The 24,187-nt window shown below is 42.0% G+C and overlaps 1 protein-coding gene across 1 annotated transcript in view; it reads left to right on the top strand.

Moving 5' to 3' along the window:
* The first annotated feature begins 11,335 nt into the window (after positions 1-11,335).
* LOC121892485 (plexin-A2-like) overlaps positions 11,336-24,187 on the top strand; it is a 67,967-nt gene continuing 55,115 nt past the window's right edge. The window contains exons 1-2 of the mRNA XM_042405484.1: positions 11,336-16,212; positions 18,911-19,093. Of these exons, the coding sequence (XP_042261418.1) occupies positions 14,989-16,212; positions 18,911-19,093 (1,407 nt within the window). The 5' untranslated portion in view covers positions 11,336-14,988. The remainder of the gene's footprint in view (positions 16,213-18,910; positions 19,094-24,187) is intronic.

Raw genomic sequence — 24,187 nt, 5'->3', positions numbered from 1 at the left:
TCTGCTGGGTTGCTTTACTGCACGCAGAAAAAAAAATTGCTTTATGACGCAAACGCAGGTAGCAGTTTACTTTGCTTAACTTAACCTCTAAGTAACTAAGTTTACTTAACTTTGCTTCCTTATATAAGTAATCACATAGCAAAATTACTTCAGTTTAAAGGGAGAAACGGCTAATTTGTATGTTGCTTTGGACAAAAGAAGTTGCCAAATAAATGCATAAATTTAAATGAAATGTAATGATGTAATGTAATGACTAGAGCTGACTGATACTTGATTTTTAAGTCCAATGCCAATAAATATCTGATAACAATATATTGGCAAATCTTCTTTATTTATCTTACATTATTACATAGCATAACCAAACATTTGTGGTAAGAAGTGTGACCACTATGTGTACTGATTGAAAAATTTGTAAAAAAAATAAACCCCAATAAGCCACAGCCTGGTACCCAAGGAATTAAGTTGGACAGCTCCGCATGTCAGGATTTATGTTGAATGCCAACATTCAGAGCCCATGCAGGAAGTAGTGTGTCCTTTATTAGGTGGAAAGTAAGACGTAGAGGTCAGAGTGGTGGATGGACATGTAGTGAGTTCAACTTTCATGCATGAGGTTGGAGTTTGAGTGCTGTCACAGACCTGCAATTTATTAACTCTAATCATTATCTTTCCCTAACATTAACCATACTCTAGCTGTCATAATCAGAAAAGGAAAGTTTTTAATTTTAAAAACGTGGGGACTGGATGTAAGAAGTCATTAAACATGATCTAGGGTTTTGCAGAGTCATCAATATGTTCTGTGGTGACAAGGTTGATAAGCCAATATATCGATATATTCCCTGGCCAATTTCTTTAGTCAGGCTCTAGGACTGACTCTTTAAGTCAGTAGCTACAATAATTCATCCGAATACCAATCAATAAACAAATAAAGTCAGTCAATTCCAAAGATAGCTTATCTTGCTAGAATGCATATTTGCCATTATCAATGTAGAGGAAATGGAGACATGCAGAAACATCCTCTTTGCTGCAGTGAGTGACACATTTTATAGGAAATTCAAATATGGTTTTAATTTGATGGAAAACAAGATCAGTGCCTTTCAGTAACAATGATATAATGAGGTGTTTCAAAGAGAATTCTGCAGCAGTCTCCTTCAGATGTTCTTCCTTTGAGCGGCTAACCTGTGGCTTTTCCTCTCTCCAGTCTTCTCCAAACTCTTGAACGCACAAGTGCTGCTGTTGAACGATGATACACGTGTTTGTGCGACAGGTTGAAACTAATTCACAACTGCAACTGCCCTTGAATTAGACAATGGCGAGTGATTCAACCAGTGGAGTGCGTATAACAATCTTCTTCACTCAGTTACACTCTGCACATCACTGACTTCGCCAACACTGAAAAACAACACAACACCTGTGTGTCATTCATTCGAGTGTGAATCATCATTCCTACCAAGCTTGGTATTTCCTTAACTCATACATCATGTCCTCTCCAGCACAACGGACAGCTCCTTGACTGACGGAGCTGTCACAAAGCAGACACAAAGACTAAAGAGAAGGTTAGTGTTTCAATTCATACAGAGGGGTATTTTAAACAATTATAATTGAATTAAGACCGAATTCTCATAATCAAAAAAATCTGAAAGCTTATTCAACACACACGTCCGCAAAAATCTGTCTTCATTCTGAGCTTTTCTATATGAACAGCAGTATCTTCTCAGCCTTATTTCCAGCTCTGTGAATGCGCCTCCAGTGTACACACAGCATTTGTGTTTGTTTTTATGTCTGCAGGCTTGTGTGTTTTTGCGTTACAGTAAAGGTTTGTGTAACAAGGGCTTATGACCTCAGCACCTGACGTGGAGCCAGTGAGGAGTAGCTGCCATCTGTTCAGCCCTGGGGGAGTCCGCCGGCCACCCAGAGCTGCTCAGCCCTAGACAGGTAGCCCGTCTGACATCTCCAACTCATCTCCAACACACCAAACGGCAGATAATGAGGGGCAGACAGCTGGCCAATGGACCCTATGTGCCCACCCCCCCCCCCCCACCAATACCAGGAAAACTGCCTACTGAGCTTTTCAGCAAACAGTTGTGTTGTGGTAGTGGATTTCATCTGGCTGTATGCAGGGTTTCCTTTCAAAGGCAAGGCTATCATACAATACACCCTCTTTCTCTATAGTCACAGTGGGGTGTGTTTTGAACTTCTACCTGAGGTAACATGAACATGACTCAAGTAATGAGTCTTCCAGTAAAACAAAGGCTCTAGATTACAGCTTTTGTGTACAGAGCTATGTGGTTACATTATTCAGCCTACAGATGGCAGTGCTTCAAAGGAAACTTGGAGTGCAGCTGCTGAGTGCATCTGACATCTGTATAAAACTACACATCTGAATTCATTGTCAAACATGTGAAAGGCTATATTCTTTTTCTTTATAACGGTTGAAATAGGCCTGACTGTCTGTCTCTATCTGACTGAGTGAGTGGGCGGAACCAGTGGGTAAGATGCTGTTGCAACATCATTTCCTTTCAAATTTTTTCCAAACCACATTTTTCATTTTATTTGTCAGAGGATGTGTGGATACATGTTTCAAAAAATCAAAAAATCAAAAAATTCAACAACACATTTTCACATTTTTACATGTGGGAGGCTTAACAAATGCATGTAGATTGCATGTAGAATAATTTGACAAATAGGTCTATTTTTGACACTGACATTATCTTCATCCTGTGTGCTGCTGATAACAGGCAAGACAGGTCAATTTAAATATTATATATACATATAATTCTAAATATATTTCAGTTGAATCTCTATTTAATGTGTTATATTAATTGAATATTTCTGCATGTTAGTAATGGTTAATATTCATCTGCCTTTATGCATAAACGTACAAACACCTTGAAGGATCCACCTTATGTCTAAAAGACATCAAATGTGATTGCAATGCGCTAAGTTGTGCCAAAGAATGACGCGACGGAGGTTGGGTCTAACAGCGCACACTGTACGTGAGGTGCAAGTGAACTGATGTGTGACTTCATGTAGCACCGGCACATCCACACACCGAGGGAGAGAGAGAGAGAGAGAGAGAGGAGGAGGAGGAAGAGAGAGAGAGAGAGAGAGAGAGAGAGAGAGAGAGAGAGAGAGAGAGAGAGAGGTTATGTGGCAGCCTGTTACAGAAAATGATCAATCCCTGAACGAGGCGGGAGGGTCACTTGATACCGTCTCCTTCTCAGCGGCTGACAGGGAGATGCCCATTGCTGTCCAGATGACTTCACAGGCAGCGCGTAGTCTAAATTAACCGGCAGTTTATCTCGGTACATTTGGCATTCACACACATTCACTGACTGACTGAGATACTGACTGAGACGCGGGACGTTCCCGCCCCAAAAATCCCAACGAAATAACCGGATCTGCGCTACTCATGAATGAGTCTCCTCTTATTTCAAGGTGAGTAGTCTATCCTTCACTGTTTGTGGCTGAGCAGCAGCCTGTAGTGCATCACAGCACTGTACAGAAAGGTAAAGTTGGGTAGACTTTGCGCGCCTCGGACGCAGTGAAAGACGTTCAGTGACATTGTACACGCTGAGTCAAGGTGTGATTTAGGATGTTGCATGAGTTAAGTATCAATATGTGTCTCCACCGGCCACCTGTAATAACGAACAGATGCGAACTGATGCTCAGAGGACTGTAATTGCCTCAGCTTCAGTACCAATGAGGTTCGTGGACAGGAGGCAGAGCAGCAATGTGTTAGTTTTGGTGCAAATAATTGCATTATCACTGGGATAAATTTCATTATACTTTAGACAAAGCCTGCTGTAGCAGCCTGTTTGTGCAGATTTTCCAGAACTCTTAACACGTGTGGATTATTCTGGGCAGTGCATCAGATCACTGGTCATCAGGAGAATACCAGTGTGAAGGATTTAGCCTGGAGATAGTCAGTCCTCCACTGCTGCCCTGCCTGCCTCCTGCAGCCTTGGCAGCAGGGGCAGAGCAGAAGCCACTGGGATGGTGATAAGGCTGAGCCTGAAAAGAACTAAAGCACACGCAGCTGTAGCAGTGCCAACCTCAACAATGCTGTTGACCAAGTGAATCTTTGTTCGAGCCCCAGTCTGTGTATGTGTGTGTGTGTATGTTTGGGTGTTGGTAGTAGGGGGGCGAGGAGGGTTGGTTGTTGGATTCACGGCTCTTTGACTCTCACCTCTCATGCAAACCAGATGAACCCCTATTCTGTCTGTATGCTCTCTCTGGTCTGGCTTATCTGGCCGGCCAGTTGGACTAGCTTTTATTCTCCAGGCCCCTCCAGAGTGGGTAAAGCCTCTCATGGAGAGAGAGAGAGAGAGATTGGCTTCTCTCTTGGTGTGTTCATGCCAGTCATCAGCTCCGGCACTTTATCAGTTGCCTGCTAATTTTAGAATTTAAATGAGTCTCCATATTAGTTCTGTTTCTCTCTTTTGCAGCATTTGACAGCATTAAATAAAACCGAGATTTGTGATGATCGCTTATCATCTAAGGAGTCAATATAAACGCCTAAGTAGACTTATTTTTAAAGGGTCAATTCACCCAAAATATAAAAAGACTATTTTTTTCCCCTTATTCCTTGAGGTTTCAAGCCATGCAGATCGTCTCTGAGATTTCTGCTGCCACCATGATACAAGAGAATATGTTTAAATGACTTACTCTGGGTTATCCACGGACCTCATTATGATTAGTTGCCACTGGAACTATGAAGAAATTATTCTTACTCTCGATAAATGTCATGAATTATCCAGTGTAAGTGGGGCATTAGTTTCTGGACAGACAAGTTGCCGTTGAGTTTATTAAATGTCGTTTTCAGTGCTTTGAGGTGCACAAACAGAATTCCATTCACCTTCATTGTTTTTGGCAGCGACTGAGGTTTCAGAGGCAGATATATTAGTTGAATGACTAAACACTAGTAGGGGTAAGAGAGAAAAAACTTTTTTTTTTAAAAATCTGGCTAAACAGACCCTTTAAAATCGTACAAATCTATACTATTTTCCACAACAGAGTCAGACTGATGCACAGTATATCAGATAAAAGTAGGACACATCCAACTCCATGAAGCATAAAAATGGGATTCTGTTGGATTGTTCATTGATTTCTATTTGCTGAGGGTTGTAATTCCTTCACCTCTACCAGTCTTTGTAACAGTAGTTTTGAATGTAGAGAGATTGCAGTTGAAACTGCATCATTTTGGAGTCTTTTGACCCTGGAGCCAACGCCAGACCAGTGTAGGTGAAGTAATTTAGAACATCTGTCTCTGTCATTTTCACCCACAAGCCAGGAGTTAAGTGTTATCTCAGACTTCTACAGAGATTAATGAGCTATACTGAATGTTTGAGAAGATAGAAAAAAAGAAAAAGAAATCAGGAACACAGCACTACACTGCGAAAAACAGCTTTTGATTTAAATGACCACCAGTTCAATCCGTGACATTGATTTTGAAGTAATTTGAATATCAGGGAGCGCGATGTGGGTCAGGGGCAAAGGCGACGCACAGTCACTGCAATAGTACATCAGGCAAATTAGTGTATGTAACACAATTACACGGTGTGTGAGTGCACAGCAGCTCACTGCTACTACCCATAGCTGGAGACCCCCCACTTCCAAACCCTCCCACCCTCCCCCCACCGCTACCCCGTTGCCCACAGAGACACTGATTAAACACGACTGTTCAGATGCTACAGCCCGAGGAGGAAGAAGGAGAGCCCCCAGTGTGTGCATTGTGTGTGTTAGTGTTTGCGTATACATGCATGTACTGTATGTGTGTGCGTTCACACATGTGTGCTTATTATATGTGTGTGCATTTACTAGCCTGCCTTTGCATAGGAGTGCATACAATAGAGTGCAGGACTGAAAGTGATAAAAAGAGAAGAGACACAAACATTGATATGAAACCAACAGTGATGGGAGAGAGGAAGAAAGAAACAGAGAGAGAAAGCAAAATACTGCAGATCACCAAGCACTGCTGATATGCCGTTGTCCTTACTTATTTCTCTCCTTCATCCCCCTTTCAATCTTCATGCTGCTGCTTATTTCAGTGTGTGATTCCAGGCCTGGAGGGAGCTGGATGCACAGGTTGATAATGGTGGAAAAAGATATGTAGCGTGAGTGAGAAAGACTAATAAAGACTGGAACAGACAGACAGATCAGAGAGAGAGAGAGAGAGAGAGAGAGAGAGAGAGAGAGAGAGAGAGAGAGAGAGAGAGAGAGGTGGTGACAAACAGTGAAGGAGAGAAGTGAGAGGGAGGAGAGGTACAAGTGGAAAGGGTGCAACTCACCTGCCAGATGGCAGCTTTAGCAGTACTCAGCATGCAGTGATGGCGGTCTTGCAATATGGTGCATCGCCTCCAGATTGTCACACCGTTGTAGATACAAACAGTGTAATAACTTTGCTGATGTGTGTGTTTTGCATGATTTTCTTTGTCACTGGTGTGTGTCTCAAGGTAAGCAGGCAACATATGGTTATAAAAAAAAAAAAGGTGACAAAGTTCAAAGACATTAGATGTGTGTTTTTCTTGGAAAAAGTGTTAACGTGTCTTTTAAATTTGAAAAGTTTGTAGTCTTTTATTTCTTACAAGGGTAGTCCAATGATTTTACACATGAGTTTACTCATTTCGAGGAGTATTACTCAGCCTATTGTTCATGTACTCTGTGGCTCTGGAGGAGATTTCTAATGTCTGAGGAAATAACTGTAAAAATACAAATTTGTAACAGAAACTGTGCTCCACAAATGTGAGACGTGGAGTTTGGAAGACATGGACATTCACCAGGCAGAGAGGATCTAACAAAAAATGCCCTCAAGCTGCATAATGAAAAGTGAGGGATCCTGTGTTTTTGGAGCTTGACTCATATTACAGACCAACAGTCAGGATGTCTCTGCCTCTGCTGCATGAATTGTGACCATGCTTTTTAAAAAATATATATCTCCTGTAAGTCTCCAACTTTATGGAAGTGTAATATTAAATTTCCGCAGTAGCCCTTTAACTACTCCCTTGTGTCAGGTTTGGATGATTGCAGCCTTTGAAAATATAATTTTGGACTTCATACATCTTATGATGAGGGAGCTAAAAAAATATGAGACTTGGAACATTCAAATTAGCTATTAATTAAAATGTGACATTTTAATATAGAGAAAGAAATGCAAATGTTGGTCATGGAAAATGTGTTTTATGACATGAGATATTCAGAGAAAATGTATGGAAATTGGACTTAATGTGGTAAAGCCATGGCAAATCTGTGTCCCTTCACTGAAAATCTTCCATTTCCCTCAATTTCAGCTAATGCCTTAAACTCAAATAATTTTCCATTTCTTGAAAATGACATCTTTGTACTACTTTAATGGGATGTAGGTAAGAATAGTTGAAATTCCCAATAAATAATAACATCAAAAACTTTTGAACAATCTCTGCACCCATCCCTTCCATTATAGAAAACCTGCAACTTCAAAGCTTCAAAGCATACAAGAAAATAGCATTTGTGACAGTTTGAGATTATGACAAAAAAAAGTGTTGAATTGCAGAAGCCATCAAATTGCTTTTCCCTTGTGACTTTGAATGACAGAGCCTCTGGGACAATGTTTAAGTCACAGTTTGGCATGTAGACACCTGCTGAATGAGATGCGTGGGCTAGTCTTACAATGAAAGTAAGTCATCAGTTCCATTATAAACGCCCAGTGTGGTTGCTTAGTTGGAACATCTGCAAACTGGTCCCCATCAGGTTATCTAAAACATGTCCCAGAATCCCAGAGCACCTGGACTACATCTCAGACTGCTTGAGTGTTCAGCCCTTGGCAGCCACAAACCAGGTGGGACTGGACTTACTTAATAGACTTAGAAAATTCAATTTTAATTTGAGAATCAAATCCTATCAAGAGGGACGAGTTAAAGTGATGGGAAGAGTTCTCATCTGTGTGTTCGCTGTAAATTCTTTAACGTTTTCCCCTGTATGTGCTTTTTGAAAAAAAGATTTCAAAAACTTGCACCTCGTTTGCCCTCCAGTGACTTTCTATTTCTGTCAAATTCACCTGTGTTTGCAATCCTAGTAGACCTCTGGCCCACTAGGGTACTGTACTCTTAACCAGGCTATTTCTATTTCTGAACATTGGGGATATTTCTATGCATTTGCCCACAATCGCTGTCAGAGACTTTGGAAGTAGGATAGAGTTTCAGAGTGGGTTAGAATTGGGGACAAGCCGGGTTGAGCCGACCATAGAGACAGACTGAGATAATCTGGGCAGATGCTTGTATTTGTACAGCTTTTGGGTGAATGGCCACCAAGGCCTTATTTGCACTGCGGATTAAATGTTAAATGGGTTTTGGTGCAGCAGATACTTAGAGGGAAAGTTGTCGAATAGTACAACATGCACCATCTCTCCTCCTCTTTCCTGTTTGTCTCTCTCTTGCTCGCTGTCTATCTCTGTCTCCTCTTGCTCACAGTGATTTGTCAGCAGTGGAGGTAGCAGCTGTTCCTTTTGCATTGTAATTTCTTTGATCGTAATTATTCGTGCCAGCTACCTCCAACCTTGGCATCCTCCACCCCACGAAGCCATATGGGCGAAGAGGGAGGAAGCCGAGGAAACATACAGGCTTCTTTGGAATAAGTTCTTTGATTTCTGTGTGCAGTGGTGTGGGAATTATGGACATATGTGCTTCACAGCTTCACATGGATCCACTGCATCACCGTGTTTGATTATTTTTCTCATTCATACACTCGCTGGGGTCTAGACTCTGCCAAATGTAATGCATTTTCCCTGTCAGGTCTCAATGATTTATGCATGCAAAAGCAATATAGCCCTGCACATCTGTAACCGAATCAGTCTGAGCAGAAATATAGCTTTGTTCTACAGAATGAGCAATGTCAACTCGGACAAAAAAAAATGCAGAAACTCAGAAGATGGGAGCAGACAATAAAATTACAGCCAAGCGGCTGAATATCAGGCTGGTAGCTATTGAGCCAAATAAAAATGGCTAAGAGAGAGTGGTCCTACAGTACAAAAAAACACAAGTGGAGAGCTGTTCCGTACTCATCTTCAGACTAGTGAGTAAAGCCCACATTTTATCACTCTCATTCTCTGTTCCCTTCAGTTGTACCATCAAGAGATCACTCCCAGCCTCGGTCAGACTCTTCTGTTTATTCCTTGTTCTTCTTCTTGCACTTAAGCGATGTTAAGGATGAGGGGTGCTGGGCAGCCAATGCAGCACGGCTCACACGCACATGCTGCGTGGCTCCAAAGAAAACGCAGCACGCTCTGTCTTCTTCTGCGGTCGCTAAATTATAGAAGACCCTCTTTTGCACCCAGGCTGCATGGGTTTTCATCACAGCGCCAGAGGTCACTTTGACTTTCCCCTCTCTGCTCATCATATATGCAACATGAGGGCTTCAGCAGTTGAGAGAAGCCTGCTTGAGGTCACCATTAACCAGGGAAGACCGACAATGAGATTTATGGAATAGAAGACAGAACTGAGAAGAGGGAAGGGAGGAGAAAGGCATGCATGGTTAAATCTGACTGTGGCAGCATTGCCCTTGATCTGGTCCCTGCTCTTAACAGCAATTTCAGATATAGTACTGTATCTGCATGTATAATGCATACACCCTGAGATAATGGCATGCATCGCAAAAGAGGCTGCTGACTGTGTTGTGGTGATGTGTTGGAATTGGTCCCCCATGTCACATTTGCCTCTGCCCAGGTCTCTCACAGCGTCCTGCAGTTATTAGGAGTAGAGCGTGTTGCAATGACATAGTGCTGTTTTACTGTTCCCACAAGACATCCTCCGCTACTCTACCATCAAGATTAGTGGCTGGCTGGAGAGTCCTAAAGCCTGCAATATCTGTGCTGACCAATAAACTAAACAAGTATGGAAAAAGGCAATTACTGTTTGGTTTTGTTCATGTAAAATCATGCCAGGAAACCCAGACATACCAGAAGACCTCCAAACTTAACTAAATTAATTCGCAGCAATTCTCATTGTTTCCAGCAAATACTCACAAATTGTTGGTTGTATGACTTTTTTTCCTCCTCACTGAGAGAAATGTCTGGGGGAAACACTGCTGTTTGAATTAACATTGTAGAACATAATGATGAAAATTAACCACAGGCCAACTGTCACAAAATTTCACTGCGCGGCATCAAAGTGAAGATATCCTGTGGGTATCTGCAGTGTGAGCATCCAGACTACACATTATGCCTTCTGAGGGCCTAGTCTGTGTTTCTGTCACGGGGTCTTATGAGGCGGGAGCCCATCGCCCTGGGCTGCCCCCTCTACAACGCAGCCACAGATAAAACACGGTGGACTGATCACAAAACACTGCTTTTTCTAATAAACCCCACCGGTCCCTTGTGATTCAATATGACATTCATTTAAAAGTCATCGTTAATAAAGACGGCATTTTCATGTCCTAATTCCCCTACTCATCACTGTAGGTACCAGCGACAGCCCCTGGCTCTGGCTTGCTGGCTCCCTCCTCCCTCCTGTCTCTGCCACGTTTGACCTACTTCTGTCTCCACAACATTGTAAACAGATCTACTAATTGCCTTCATTTATTCATTTGGAAGTCAAGTTCTGTTGCGGCTGGCGCCCTCCCAGCTCATTCATGTGTAATGTGTACAACGCTGGCCCTCCCCCCAATGACTCGCCCATGTGAATTTACAGGAAACCCCAGACAAAAGTATCCAATCAGGCCTTTTGAGTTTACATATTGTGAGTATTGTGTAGACACCATAATGACAGTGCAGTACCAAAAAGTGCTGCGGCCAAAACTTAATTTTCATGCAATAACTTTATAGAGAGACTTTCAACTTCCATCAGCAGCTCTCTTGGAAAACCTACTGACACCAAAAACCCTGCGCCTTTCTGCCCAGTCGGCTTGTAATCATGAGGACAAAAGCTGATATGACTATTGTAGTTCAGACACTTGCCGCTGTGGTCTTATACTGTTATTGCTTTATGCAGCCTTATAAATCTAAACCGTAAAAAACAACATCACATCAACAAAAACATGTTTTTATCACTGATGCCAGTGACAATGACTCCCATTGTTGACTAAGTGTAAGAACTGAGATGCATCTTCTGACCTTTAGAGAGATCATGACACAGTCTGTCGACAGTGTTGCTGATCTCACACAAATCTATAATCCAAAACCGAAACAAGATAAACTTGAACACCAAGTTGTTCATGCTGAATCTGTCCTTTTAAAAGAAAATATTATATTGTACCAACCTCTTGCTGGTGTTTAAAAACACAACACATAGCTCCAAAATTTAAATGCAATTTAAACACAGATATTTTTAATTTAATTACAATGCTTTTTGACATTATCCTTTGGGTTTTTACAGGCTTTTATAAACTAAATATGTCTCTGCTTACAAAGGTGAAAATCTCCACTACAACAGAAAATGTGCAAATCATCAAAAAACTCAAGTCATGACGTTCTCATATACCATCAGTGATAAGTGTTCACATCAGATCATTTGAATTTATACTAAACTAACTACAATTTGTAAATTTACCTTAAAAATGACTTTTTGTTAGTCACAGCTTCATGCTATAAAACTTGAGCGAGCAGGGAAAATGATGCACATGGACAGCCTAACAAAGAAATATCCCATATGAACATTTTACTTCATCTCTGATGGCAGATGGGTCAAACAAACACGAGGAAGAAGAAAAAAAAAAAAGCTAACCATCCCTTCTGTCCCATGAGTCATGCCTTACAGGGTGCTACAGAAGCTATGACAGCATTTCACCCCAATAAAAGCTGAACTCAAAGCATGGATTTGGTTCTACTGATCTCGATCCAGGTCAAAGGGTCGTGTTTATGGAGCACAAGAGGCTGACTTCTCCCTACTCCGCACTGTGATTGGTGCCTGCTGAGAGGCCTCATCCCCAGAGGCCTCAGCAAACCATGTTCCTGTGTGTGAGTGTGAATGAGTCACGTCTGGGCTGGAGCGTGTCTGAGTGGCGAGGCGGAGTATTCAGCAGGGAGGACTGCGCAGGGTGAAGAGCTGTCTCTATAATCCAGGGTAAACACTGAGCAGCATGACTGCACGCCTTAGACGTGACCAAAGCCGGCAGAACAGAAATGGATGAAACGATGAGGCTGCTGCTTGCCTGCCTGGCTCCGTTTGCCACCAGCACTTCCTATTTTCTCTTCTTGTTTTTCTCCCCTGTTTTGTAATTCTTCAGAGGGTTTGACCAGAGACTCTCAACACTGAATTAACATCTGGGTGGCACAGCTGTTGTTTAAGGTCATACCAGACTCAAACCTGACTTTGCAAAACCATTTGGTCTGCTATTTGCAGTCAGACCTCAAGAGCGCTGTCTTATTTATTATTTCTAGTTGAATAGGACGACGCTTGAGGCTCTGATGAGATTACAAGCAATTTCCAACAAAGGTCTCCACCTGGAAGTCTGTAGTTTGATTTGAACAAAAGAAATTCAAAGTAATGGGATTTTGTTGGACTCCACAAAATAGAGACAACCCCAGTTTATTTGGTAAACTAGGAAGGTAAACACAAAATCACTTTTCTGCTCCTTTTTGTGGCAGCTCAACAACAGACACAAAGGACTGAATCAGATTTTTCTGTTCTAACCCGCCCACTTTCAAACAGCCTTGTGCTGCATTATGTCCCATTCCAAGAACTCCTTTCACACCAAAACAACCTACATCAAAAAAGTAGAAGAAAGCCCTTGAAAAAGGTTTGTATTGCAGCAAGTAAAGCTTTCTGGTGACCACTGGTTTAGACGATTTGGTTTACTGAGAACAAATGCATGAAAGCTGTAAAGAGTTTATTTTCATGATACTTTACTCATAGGTCATCAAAATACAGAAATGACTCTGCTTCCGCTGAAATGTTTCAAAATGCCTGAATACCCTTTTCATCGTGTTTCTACATAAAAAAAGTGACAAATGATAGAAAATCGTGGTGACATCAATACAGAAACTGATTCAGGGACCCATCAGCTTGCAAAGCAGATGATTTGAGGGACTTTCAGAAGGAATTTGTTGAACACAATTTTGCCCAAAATAAAGAAGCTGAAAATATTAGTGCCAACATGTTCTGCCAAGTCTCTGCTCTCTGAGAACTAATAAAAGCAAACAGTTTTTGTATTCAGTCAGGCAAAAAATGGTCAAGAAAAGAAAGGAAGCTTCTGTCATCTAATATTTAAAGCAGCATTTAAAGATAGAGATAAGCAGAGTGTGACTAAGATTGATCCGTATAGATCTCTGTAAATGTCATGCGTTATAAATACAGAAAAGCAAACAGAACTTTTAAGAAAGACTTAAACACAGCGAAACAGTGTGTCACAGATATTAGTCTTCGATGGCCAATTACTGTTAGAATTGCTCACACAGAGTCTGCCAAATTGAGCAGAGTTGGTCGAGACACTTCAGTGACTTCTCCTCTGGAGTGAACGTGGAGGGACAGATGGACAGGAGATGCTGGAGTGGAGCTGGAGTCAGCCCAGCCAGCTCAGTGTCAGTCCATCCGCTCCATCCTTGGCTCTCGCTCAACTCAGCCGGACGTCCTGTTAGTCAGCCAATGGAGAGCACCCACCGCATCATGACCCCCGCATTAGGATCTGACATGGCTGTCTTCATTTAACCTTTACTTATACCAGGAAGTCTCACTGAGAAAACACCCTGTTTACTTTAGCTCCGGCCAAGAAAGACAGTTGCCTTTGAGCTAAAGCCTTCTAGCGTTTGGCAAGATATCTTTAGAGGAAATTTAGAGGCATTTTTTCTGGTGGGGGTTGAATGATTTTTAAAAAAAGAAATTATTAGAAGAGTGTGAAGGGGCTGCTGGCATAGTAATGGAGAGGACAAAGGGGAAGATAGAAAGGGGGTTTTATAGCCATTGGAAGCCAGATTGGAGAAGCTTCTGGTGAGACATAGAAAGGATTTAGGGTGATGTAGGTGTCTTAATTCATGGTCCGTCCTCCTATGCAGGCAGTTTTATTACCCCATTAATGGACTTCGATGAAGCAACTGTGTATGTGAAGCCACTTTATCTACAATGCTTTCTACAATGCCACTAAAATGTGTCTTTATTTTGAGATTTAAAAAAATTTTTTTGTTCCAAATTAGCTTATTTTGCCTCATCTGCAGCAGAAACACCTTGCATTAGACAAAAACATGCATCACATGATAGTTATGACAAGAAAACAGTCAACACATCAACCATTCTTTGCCATGTGTCTAACTCATCCATCCTTCAGTCCATCATGTGTTTGAGGGACGTTGTTTGTCCCCTGGAAATATCTACATAAAATATGCTAATGAAATTAAACAGGGAAGTGTGAGGGTTGATGCTGCCTGGCTCTGAATCTCTAATGACTCTCTGCCATCCCTGGAAAAAGCCTGATTAATTTGGGAATGTCGGCCGCAGTGGAGAGTGATTAATTCCTCCTGGATTCAACCATTTAAACGAACAAGACGGAGGGGAGAAAGGAAAACAGGGAGCCCAAAATATGGACGCATAATTAATACATTTAGATCATTTAATTAGCCACCCAAACAGAGGGAAGGCACAGTTACATTGTGTCACTGCTTTGTTCAAGTAATAAGCCATAGTTAGTTCTCTTTTACAAAGAGGCGAATATAATGAGCCCCCCTGTTAATAGTGGGAACATTGGACCATCTCTGGTAAATATGGGGAGACAGTTTGAACAAATGATTACTTGTTTCTTTGATGTTTCATGTGTCTGACTAAGCAGAGATAGAGAGGAAAACAAGCACATATACTGTATTTCTAGGTTTTTAGTTGAAGTATCTAATGGTACCCTGAAATTGTTTTTTCACCCTCAAAAGAATCAAGAATCTTTTGAGTCTTAAAACAAATGTCTCTCTCTTCTCTTTCAGAATGATGTGAAGGACGAGACCACACTTCAGCTCATCTTCTCCAGTGCAATCCTGCTCCTGGCTAACATACAATCTCAGGTGTTTTGTCTGAGCTCGGTATCTTTCTGAGCCCTGTGGGGATGGGAACGTGCTTGGATAAAGGATGGACTTACTGCAGCCTCACTAAAGGTCACGGTCCTCTAAAGGTCATGTCATGGCCCGTGGCGCTTTGGCTATTGACTCTAATCTCTGTGAATCAAAAGACGACTGTCGGACAGACTCTGAACAACTTCCAATCAGAGAGGAAGGAGTGGTCGCTGAACCACCTGACTGTGCATCAGTCCACTGGGGCTCTGTACGTCGGAGCTGTCAACCGAATATACAAGTTGTCGGCTAACCTCACCCTCCTGGTGTCCCATGATACAGGGCCAGAATATGACAACAAAGCGTGTTACCCACCACTCATTGTCCAGCCCTGCTCTGAGCCTCTAGCCTCCACTGACAACGTAAATAAACTGTTGCTCATCGACTACTCTCACAACCGGCTGCTGGCCTGCGGCAGCCTCTACCAGGGTGTCTGCAAGCTGATGAGGCTCGACGACTTGTTCATTCTTGTGGAGCCCACACATAAGAAAGAACACTACCTGTCGAGTGACAACCAGACAGGGACGATGTACGGGGTTGTTGTGCACTCGCAGGGTCAAGATGCCACTCTGTACATTGGCACAGCTGTCGGAGGGAAACAAGACTACTTCCCAACTATCTCTAGTCGCAAGCTGCCTCGTGACCCAGAATCCTCTGCCATGCTGGACTATGAGCTTCACACTGACTTCGTTTCATCACTCATTAAAATCCCCTCGGACACACTGGCTCTTGTTCCACACTTTGACATCTACTACATCTACGGCTTCGCTAGTGGCAGCTTCGTCTACTTCATGACCGTCCAGCCGGAGACACCAGAGAATGGGATGCCCGCTGGTGGCTCCCCTGGCGACCTGTTTTACACCTCGCGCATCATTCGCCTCTGCAAAGGTGACAAGAAGTTTCACTCCTACGTGTCACTTCCTGTGGGGTGCGTTCACAGAGGCGAGGAGTACCGTCTGCTGCAGGCAGCTTACCTGTCCAAGGCTGGCAAAGTTCTGGCAAAGTCGCTGAACATCAGCGCCCAGGAGGACGTGCTCTTTGCTGTGTTCTCCAAGGGACAGAAGCAGTACCATGACCCTCCAGATCACTCCGCTCTCTGCATCTTCACCATTCAAGACATCAACACGCGCATCAAGGAGCGGCTGCAGTCGTGCTACCAGGGAGAGGGAAACCTGGAGCTGCACTGGCTGCTGGGAAAGGACGTGCAGTGCACCAAGGCGGTAGGTGGACTGCAGGGAGAGAAAGGCGAACCATGTCCTCATCACCATCATTGGTTAACCCTCTGATTTTGCCTCATATAATACACACATTTAGACCACACACATGGGAACAAGCAGCATTGATACAGATTTACTGAAAGTTTGATTATCCCACAACCATGATAGCAGCATAAATAGCTGATAGGCAGGCAGCCAGAGCTGTGCTCAAGACACCATTCAGGTTTTCAGGATCCCACAAGAGCAGAAGAGCTGGAGGAGATTAATTCCCCACTGCTAATCAGAGGAGTTTTGTATGGAGCTTTGATTTCATTCAGGGGTTTGGGCACTGACTCCCGCCTTCTTCTCCTCCCCTTTCTCTCCCTCTCTCCCCTCATTTCCTTCCCTCTACTCTTGTCGCTGTCAGCAGTATTTGAACCCTCTGAGACCTGTTCTTGATCTTGAGAAAAAAGGATTTTCTTGTAAATGTCCAAGTCTATGCCTTTGTGAAAGCTATAATTCTGCATAATGAGTGGTTTTTATGGAAACAAGTTGAAAGTAAACCATGAAAACAATGATATTCATCACATCCATCGCTCTGGTGGTTCCTAACATGTGCTTTGATTCCATCATGCCATCAAACAAATAAGATGTAATGTTATTCATAAAAACAACTGAGAGAGGAAAGAGATACATAATAATGCAATAATTAATTCTCACTGTGCAGTTAACCAAAGGCCTTTCTATCTAAAATGGACTGTAAATGAAACACAGTGGTCAGTTGAGATGGTCACAATCAGCCCTGTTAAGATGTGATTAGATCCTGTGTTTCTGTGGTTTTTGATTAACTCAACAAACAAGTGTTGCTAGAGATGCACAGATATGGATTTTTGAGGTTGATACTGATATTATTTTCCTACATGCATTACGATTTTAGACATGCTTATCTTAAGATCATAGCATGAAAAGACCAAGATAAATTTATTCTGTTGCTTTAGTGACACTTGTTAAGTTTTTGGATCCTAGAAAAAAGTTACATAAATGCAAATTTCACAACAAAACAAAGAATCTACAGCCACACTAGTGACTCTAGACTGGCACAGCAGTTACAATGCAAACGGTAAGTCTCTAATGTTTAACAGGTATAATGTTTACTATTTTAGTTTAGAGAGCTAATTAGAGCTAAACACCAATTAGAGCAATTAGGGTGATGAAATGAAATGAGTTTTTCAGATATTTGATGATGGCACTACATGAAAAGTCAGGGATTCACCAAAATGATTACAATTCATCCTTTGGGGACCATTAATGTCCATCCAATAGTTGTTGAGACATTTTACTTAAAATCACAAATGTCAACATTGGTTGCACTACAGGTCAGGGGATCACCAAAGTCATTAAGACACATCTGAAAACCACAAATGTCTGTACAAAAACATTGAGCCAATCCGTCTCGCAGATGTTGAGATACTTCATTGAATAAGTGAGAACTTTGATCTGATGATGGAGCTAGAGCAAAAGTCAGGGCATCACCAAAGTCACTCTTGGATTAATCCTGTACAAAACATTGTGACTGGCAATCCATCCAATAAGTGTTGAGATGTTTCAGTCTGGACCAAAGTGGTGGAAGAACAACGTTGCCATCCAGAGAGCTGCACTGTCAGTGTGGCTAAAATTAATATTTTCCAATGCTTCCTTTATAATTGGTATGAAAAATATTAAAAATTCAGCAGCAGGCAATTTTGCAGTCCCTAGTAAAGAATGCAACTATTAAAACAAATATAAATAAATATTACATAATAACAATGTAAAATATTTATATACTGTATGTGTTCAAGATTTAGGTTCAAAAGAGAGCAGATATGGGTTCACCTAGCAGGCAGACAGGAACTGGCTCATTTTATTTTATTCATTTCATAAGACTGGAGGTCAGGTTTAAGCAGTCGGGTGGGGTGAGATGAAGCTTGTTTACTTTACGCTGAGTACACTTCACTGATCACATTCAGTAAAGCTCAGGTATATTGCTTAGTGGAAGGAAAAGCACAGCGAGGGCTGATATGTGCATAAGAAGTAGCGGATGTGAAATAAGAAATTATCTGCCCTAAAAAGGTAGATTTATATACTGAGTGACGGGCAATTAGCAAAAGGTTTGAGGTGCATGTTAGTAGATGTAACAGGACTGCTTAGCGTGCAGCTCTCTTTGATGCTTAATCAAAACCTGACATCTCTTGTGCTGTGTGTTTGTGTGATGTCAGATCAAGCGATCTAAAAATCACAGAAACAGGCGCAAAATACACAGCGCTTCTCGTGTTTGCCATCAGCAATTAGTCCGCTCCGCAAATTCACCCGCTCTGAGGCTTGTTGATAAACGCAGCAGCCTAAACCCTTTTGAAGTAACAATTTTTAACCCTGAAAATCGTGCGTTTAATGCATGTTAGGCTTACCGGAAGTCAGTCTGAGTTCTCTTCTTATATTCGCATGTGTCTGCAGCGATCTCGATCATTTTTCTGTCTCCCGTTTATGCTCTTCCTTCTGTCTCATTATCTCCACCTCCCTTCCTTATATCTGTCATCCTCACTCCTCCTTCTTTTTCACTCTCTCCCCTTTTCCATCCTTTCCTCCATTCATCTGTTCTCCTCTTTTCTTCCTCACAAAAACACCTTACCGCCTTCATACTCTTAATTCTCTCCTGATCTCGCCATCTCTCTGTCTCTCCGTGCAGCCTGTTCCCATCGATGATCACTTCTGCGGCCTGGATATAAACCAGCCTCTGGGGGGTTCCCAGCTGGTGTCGGGTCGGACGGTGTTCACCGAGAGCAGGGACAGACTGACCTCCATCACCTCCTATGTCTACAACGGACACAGCGTGGTCTTCCTGGGCACCAGGAATGGACGGCTGAAGAAGGTGAGAGCAGCGATACACTGACAGACACTGGCAAGCGTGACACACTGAACTCAGACACGCAGGGACTGTCTGGTTGTTTTCAGTGAATTGCTGACTCTTAAGAGATGCAGCCAGATGACAAATCACATCATGTATCCACATTTAAAATACAACAATGATTTCCTCAGGTTTCTGTTGGTGAACTAGTATCTCTGCCTCTTCTGACAGTTATCTTCCTGTTTCAGTTTTTGAACATCAATGCAATTATAGCGTCATCCTTGACCTCTGAATCGCAGTACACATCTCAGATTTGTTCACTTATTCAAATAGGTCTGGTGTGCTAATTGACAGCTATTTCCGCTGGTTGGAAATCAACCAATCAGATCTTAGTATACAGGTTTAAGAACTGGAATGTCATTTCCCTACAAAGCTAGTTAGCTCTCTAGCTACATCCATGAAAGAGCAGCAAGAGAAAACGGTGTGGATGACATTGACAGCTTTACAAGTTGTTGCAAGTCCACAGGCAGAAATTACAAGTCTTAAATCAGCATATTTCTTTGATCATTGTGAAAAATGTTAACAGCTCCTAGCAACCGCTACAGCAGCTACACTCACTTGCTACTAATTGATTTGGGCAAAGCAAAACAAAATAATCCCACCTCCTTTAACACAATGTCAGGTTGAATTAATGTGTCTATTAATGAGTGTAAAGAGAATCTGTTGCTCCTGCACTCTGAGGGACTGATAACAAAACCGGATATATTCAACATTAAAAGTGTACTCCAGTGATATAGTATTGCACTTCTGCAAAGTTTGGGGACTTGCAAGTGACAGACTATCAGAAGAATAGTGCAGCAGAGGTCAAGATATGCTGATTTTTGCTTCCTAGTGGCAAGTCAGGCTCCAAAAAAGTCGGATCTACACTTGACATCATGCAACTTGATATCATCTTTTCATTAGACACTCTCTGTCTCATAAATGTTCATGTCTTTCAAAATCCATGCCAGTAGTTTATAATGCAAGCTTTCTGCCAAAGCCAAGATAACCCTGATGACATCATTGTGACATAATCTGGGTTACTTTCTGAGACTTAAAGCTCTTACAGACACACAGGAGACATAATATAACTGCTTTTACAGGCTGTGAACTACCCCTCGATGACCAGTAAACTGAAATTCAAGTGCAAAATTTGTGGAATGCCCCTTTAATGTTTTACATCACATGAAAGGTTTCTGCTACCAAACTAAATGTAACACTATTCATCAGGTGAGAAATACACCACTGAGATACATCACCCATAGTTTTTGTGTCTTACCACCATGGCACATTTGTGTAATAATGATCTTTAATCCATTAACACCAATTAATGCAATAATCTCCTCAATTAATGCTCTAATTAGCATAACTGGTTTTGTTTAATATATCATGGTGGTTATGCAGCTGGATGAAGGTGCAGCAATCACGAAGCACTACTTCTTGTGCCTCAGCCTTTGGTCTGGAGCTCCCAGACAAAGACAAACAGATGTAAATTTCCATCACACTACTTGAACCAGACGAGCACATTTCGGTTTCTTTGTATTGGTTGTAAGTAACATTATGCAGCTCTAGTAGCCTGCCTCTTGTTTCACGCTGTCCCGCTGGATTTTAGTTTCAATGGCTTTTAGCATTACAAAGTACTTAAAGGACCACTTCCCAGACTTTGAACTTCAACCTCATCGCTGTGTCCTTGACATGAATTTTTACATGCTGATTAAAATCATTAGACTTTTAAATCTGTAGTATCTTCTATCTGTATCTTCTATCTGTAGGCCGAGGTACACTTGAAATGAATTATTTCATACAATGTGTTGCCTGACACTGTCTCAGGGCTAAAGTGCTTATAGCTGTTCCAAACAGCCACACTTAAAGGGGATCAGTGTTTTCCCTTCCATTGCTCTCTGTGTCGGTGTTTGACCGAGGGTAGGACTCAGCTCCTCCACACACACACACACACACACACACACACACACACACACACACACAGAGTGGACAGCAGAGAGGTGGAGACAATGAACCAGGTGAAGATAACGTTTTACTTGAGCTGACGACAACTATGCTCATTACTGTGAGTGCAATAAAAGCTTTACAAGTAAAAATCCAATAAGAACTTTATCAAAACACCTGTTCAACAAGCATAAACGTGTAGAAAAGTGATATTTTCATCTGCTTTGCCCCCAGTGTACCATCTACCGCCAGTATGTTTCAAAGGGCCACGGTGCGCTGGTTAGACTAATAGTAAATTGCTATAAAACAAGCTAAAAATGAAAGTTGCCTGCATTTAGCTGAACTGTTTAGCTTAGTTTGCCATGTATCATAAAACTAGTCAAATTCTTGTAGCTTAGCTACAGACTAAGGTGGCAGCCCTCCCTCCCAAACCAGCCCCCCCCCCCCCCCTCTCTTCCAGCGGTACCTGCAGGCAGGTCTTCTTTCTAAACTTCACTCAGTATTCTGATGTAAAGAATATTATTTATGTTATTGACATTGTAGATTAGTTTCCAATGAGATATTACTGAGTTTATATAGTGACTTTGATGTTGTTGTGTTCCAGGAACAATAATTAGTTATATTCAAAATATTAATCAATTCTAATCCTTTTTGTGATTTCCTGTCATTAATATACTATTATGATGTTGGATATCTATGCTAACGTTGTCAAAGTTCCAAAACTTGAGGTTAACATACGTAGAAATGCTCCCTGCAAGTCAAAAGCCAAGGCTTCAACTTGCTCTGAATAGTGCGTTTGCAATGTTTTTTTCTACCTTGCTGATGAGCTGCCCGCAAATGGCCGTCTGCTCTGTAGCCGCGGATTTCGGCTTGAACATGTACGGATGTATTTGAGAAGTTGACATTTCAAGTAAAGAACGGGGAAAAAAGTAGTGAAATGCTACTACTATAGTTTGTTGTATGGTTTGATGATTTGGTTTGTAGCCTCCGGAGCCGGTGGAAGTCTCCTGAGCGGCAGCTTCTAAGAGCTGGCTGAATATTTAGCTGATTTTGAAAATAACTCAACTCTTGCAAGATTTCAGAACGAGACTTCTGTTTGAGAGAGATTTGGTTAGACACAAACAGGCAACAAACAGACCAGATCAAGCAAAAGATAAAGAAAAATATTTTATTTCTTTGTAGGGATCTTTTCCATAATGTTGTCAGACACTTATTTACAATCTGAGCCTTGTCAGTGGCAAAAACAACCACTTTTATTGGGCGTATACCATTGGGGTGCTATTGCCTCATCGGATTACATTGCAGCCCGTTTCACAGCTGCTGGCTGAAGTGATTTCGCTCAATACTGGACCAATTTCAAAATTGTTGTCCCCATTAGTCACTTGGACACAAAATGATGGGAAATAAGGTCCAGGTCGAAAAATACCACAGTTTTCCTTTAATTGATTTTATATCCAGCACCTATCCCACTGAGGTTTTGTTGATGTGCACACAACTATGGAGCTCTGATTTAATCTATGGGAATGTATCATCCACTGAAATCCTCCCTACTGATTTTTTTCACCCTGTAATATCGCTTATATCAGGCCCACAGACAGAAGGTGACCTCTTTCTGAGAGGCTCATGAAGTTGATTTACCCCATTGCCCATCATATTTCATTTCAATATATACTGTAATGATTTATTATAATCATGTTTCTATAGGGCTCATTCTTTGATCGAACTGGATTGACTTGATACCACCGCGGGCTCTATTACTGCACAGTCCTACAACACGCAGCTGACTGAGGAAATGTGTGAGAGGACTGTTGTGACATTAGCCTGGGGGCTTCAGTCTTATGAGGAGCAATCTGTCTGACACACACACAATACACATACGCACACATACACATACACACACACACACACACACACACACACACAGGTCCAGACCGGGAGCACAGATAGCATCACTGCAGCTCTTTCATTGGATGAGCCATCGGGGGAAAAAGACAAGATAGCTTGGGTGAGACAGGGACAAAGAGGGAGGAAAAGAAAAAACGGAACTGAGACAGAAGAATGACAAAAGGAAGAAAGAGAGGAAACAGAGACGGAGGTAGAAATATTAAATGTGTGAGAGAAAGAGGGACAAAGAAAAGTATGTTCTGCATGTGTTCAGGAAGTGAGCAGTACAGGCTTGGGTGAGCAGAGTGAAAAAATCCATCATTACTGCTTGAAGTGCTGAGTGTCTAAAGGCCAGAGTTTGTCATTACACTGACACAACATACAGCCGTGACTCAGACTCCCAGGAGCCTCTGAGGAGCACGGGGTCACCTCTCCAATCCTATTCCATCACCCCCCAAATGGACAGACTGAGTGGAAATGGGGCATGACAATAAATGCCATCAGCAGATCACTCTGGCAGCAGGGTCATTACAAAGGTCAAGCCAGCAACAGAAAGGGTGTAACCAGGGTGAAAGGTCACAGGGATAACCAACAGTCTAACCATCCAGGCTCCGTGCAGCATATGGATGTGTCCATCATCATCTCATGATTAGGCTACTCCTGTTCCAGATATAACAGAACATTTCTATCATCATCTGCCACTGTTTTGTTGTCTTAGGTGGTTGATTTTAGCTTAGTAATATGACCCGGTGGGTAACTCTGGGCTAAATACAAAAGGTGCTTTTACACTTTGCATGTGGTGAATCCAGGTAAAAGCCATTATCTCTCACCCATCTGTATTTAAATGTATTCCAGTCTCAAGGCAGGAGGCGTAGATAGATGCAACTTTCAGTAGCACTGATGGCACAGTTTCCACTCATTAGCAAAATGCTAGCAGGACCCAGTGGGGGCAAGATTAGCATTTCAGTCAGTACAGTCACATCAAGATTTTAACCATTTATTTGAACAGTAATGCACATTTTTTTACGGTGTGGCTTTGCTCATAATGATCTGAAACAAATCTGAAGCAGATTTACAAAGAATGTCCCTAAGCTATGAAACCTTCCGGCAGTGCCTGAGCTACAAAACTTTTAAATGAACATGAACACATATGGAAAGAAATTCACATACCTGAACCTGTACATGCTCATACAGGAAGCAGTTTGGGAGGTGGAGAGAGTAGAAATTTGGCTGGAAATGACTTCGCTA

The sequence above is a fragment of the Thunnus maccoyii genome, chromosome 3 (genome assembly GCF_910596095.1).
Source record: "Thunnus maccoyii chromosome 3, fThuMac1.1, whole genome shotgun sequence".
NCBI lineage: Eukaryota > Metazoa > Chordata > Actinopteri > Scombriformes > Scombridae > Thunnus > Thunnus maccoyii.
The sequence above is the reverse complement of the archived record's forward strand: the minus strand, read 5'-3'. Positions and strand labels throughout refer to the sequence as shown.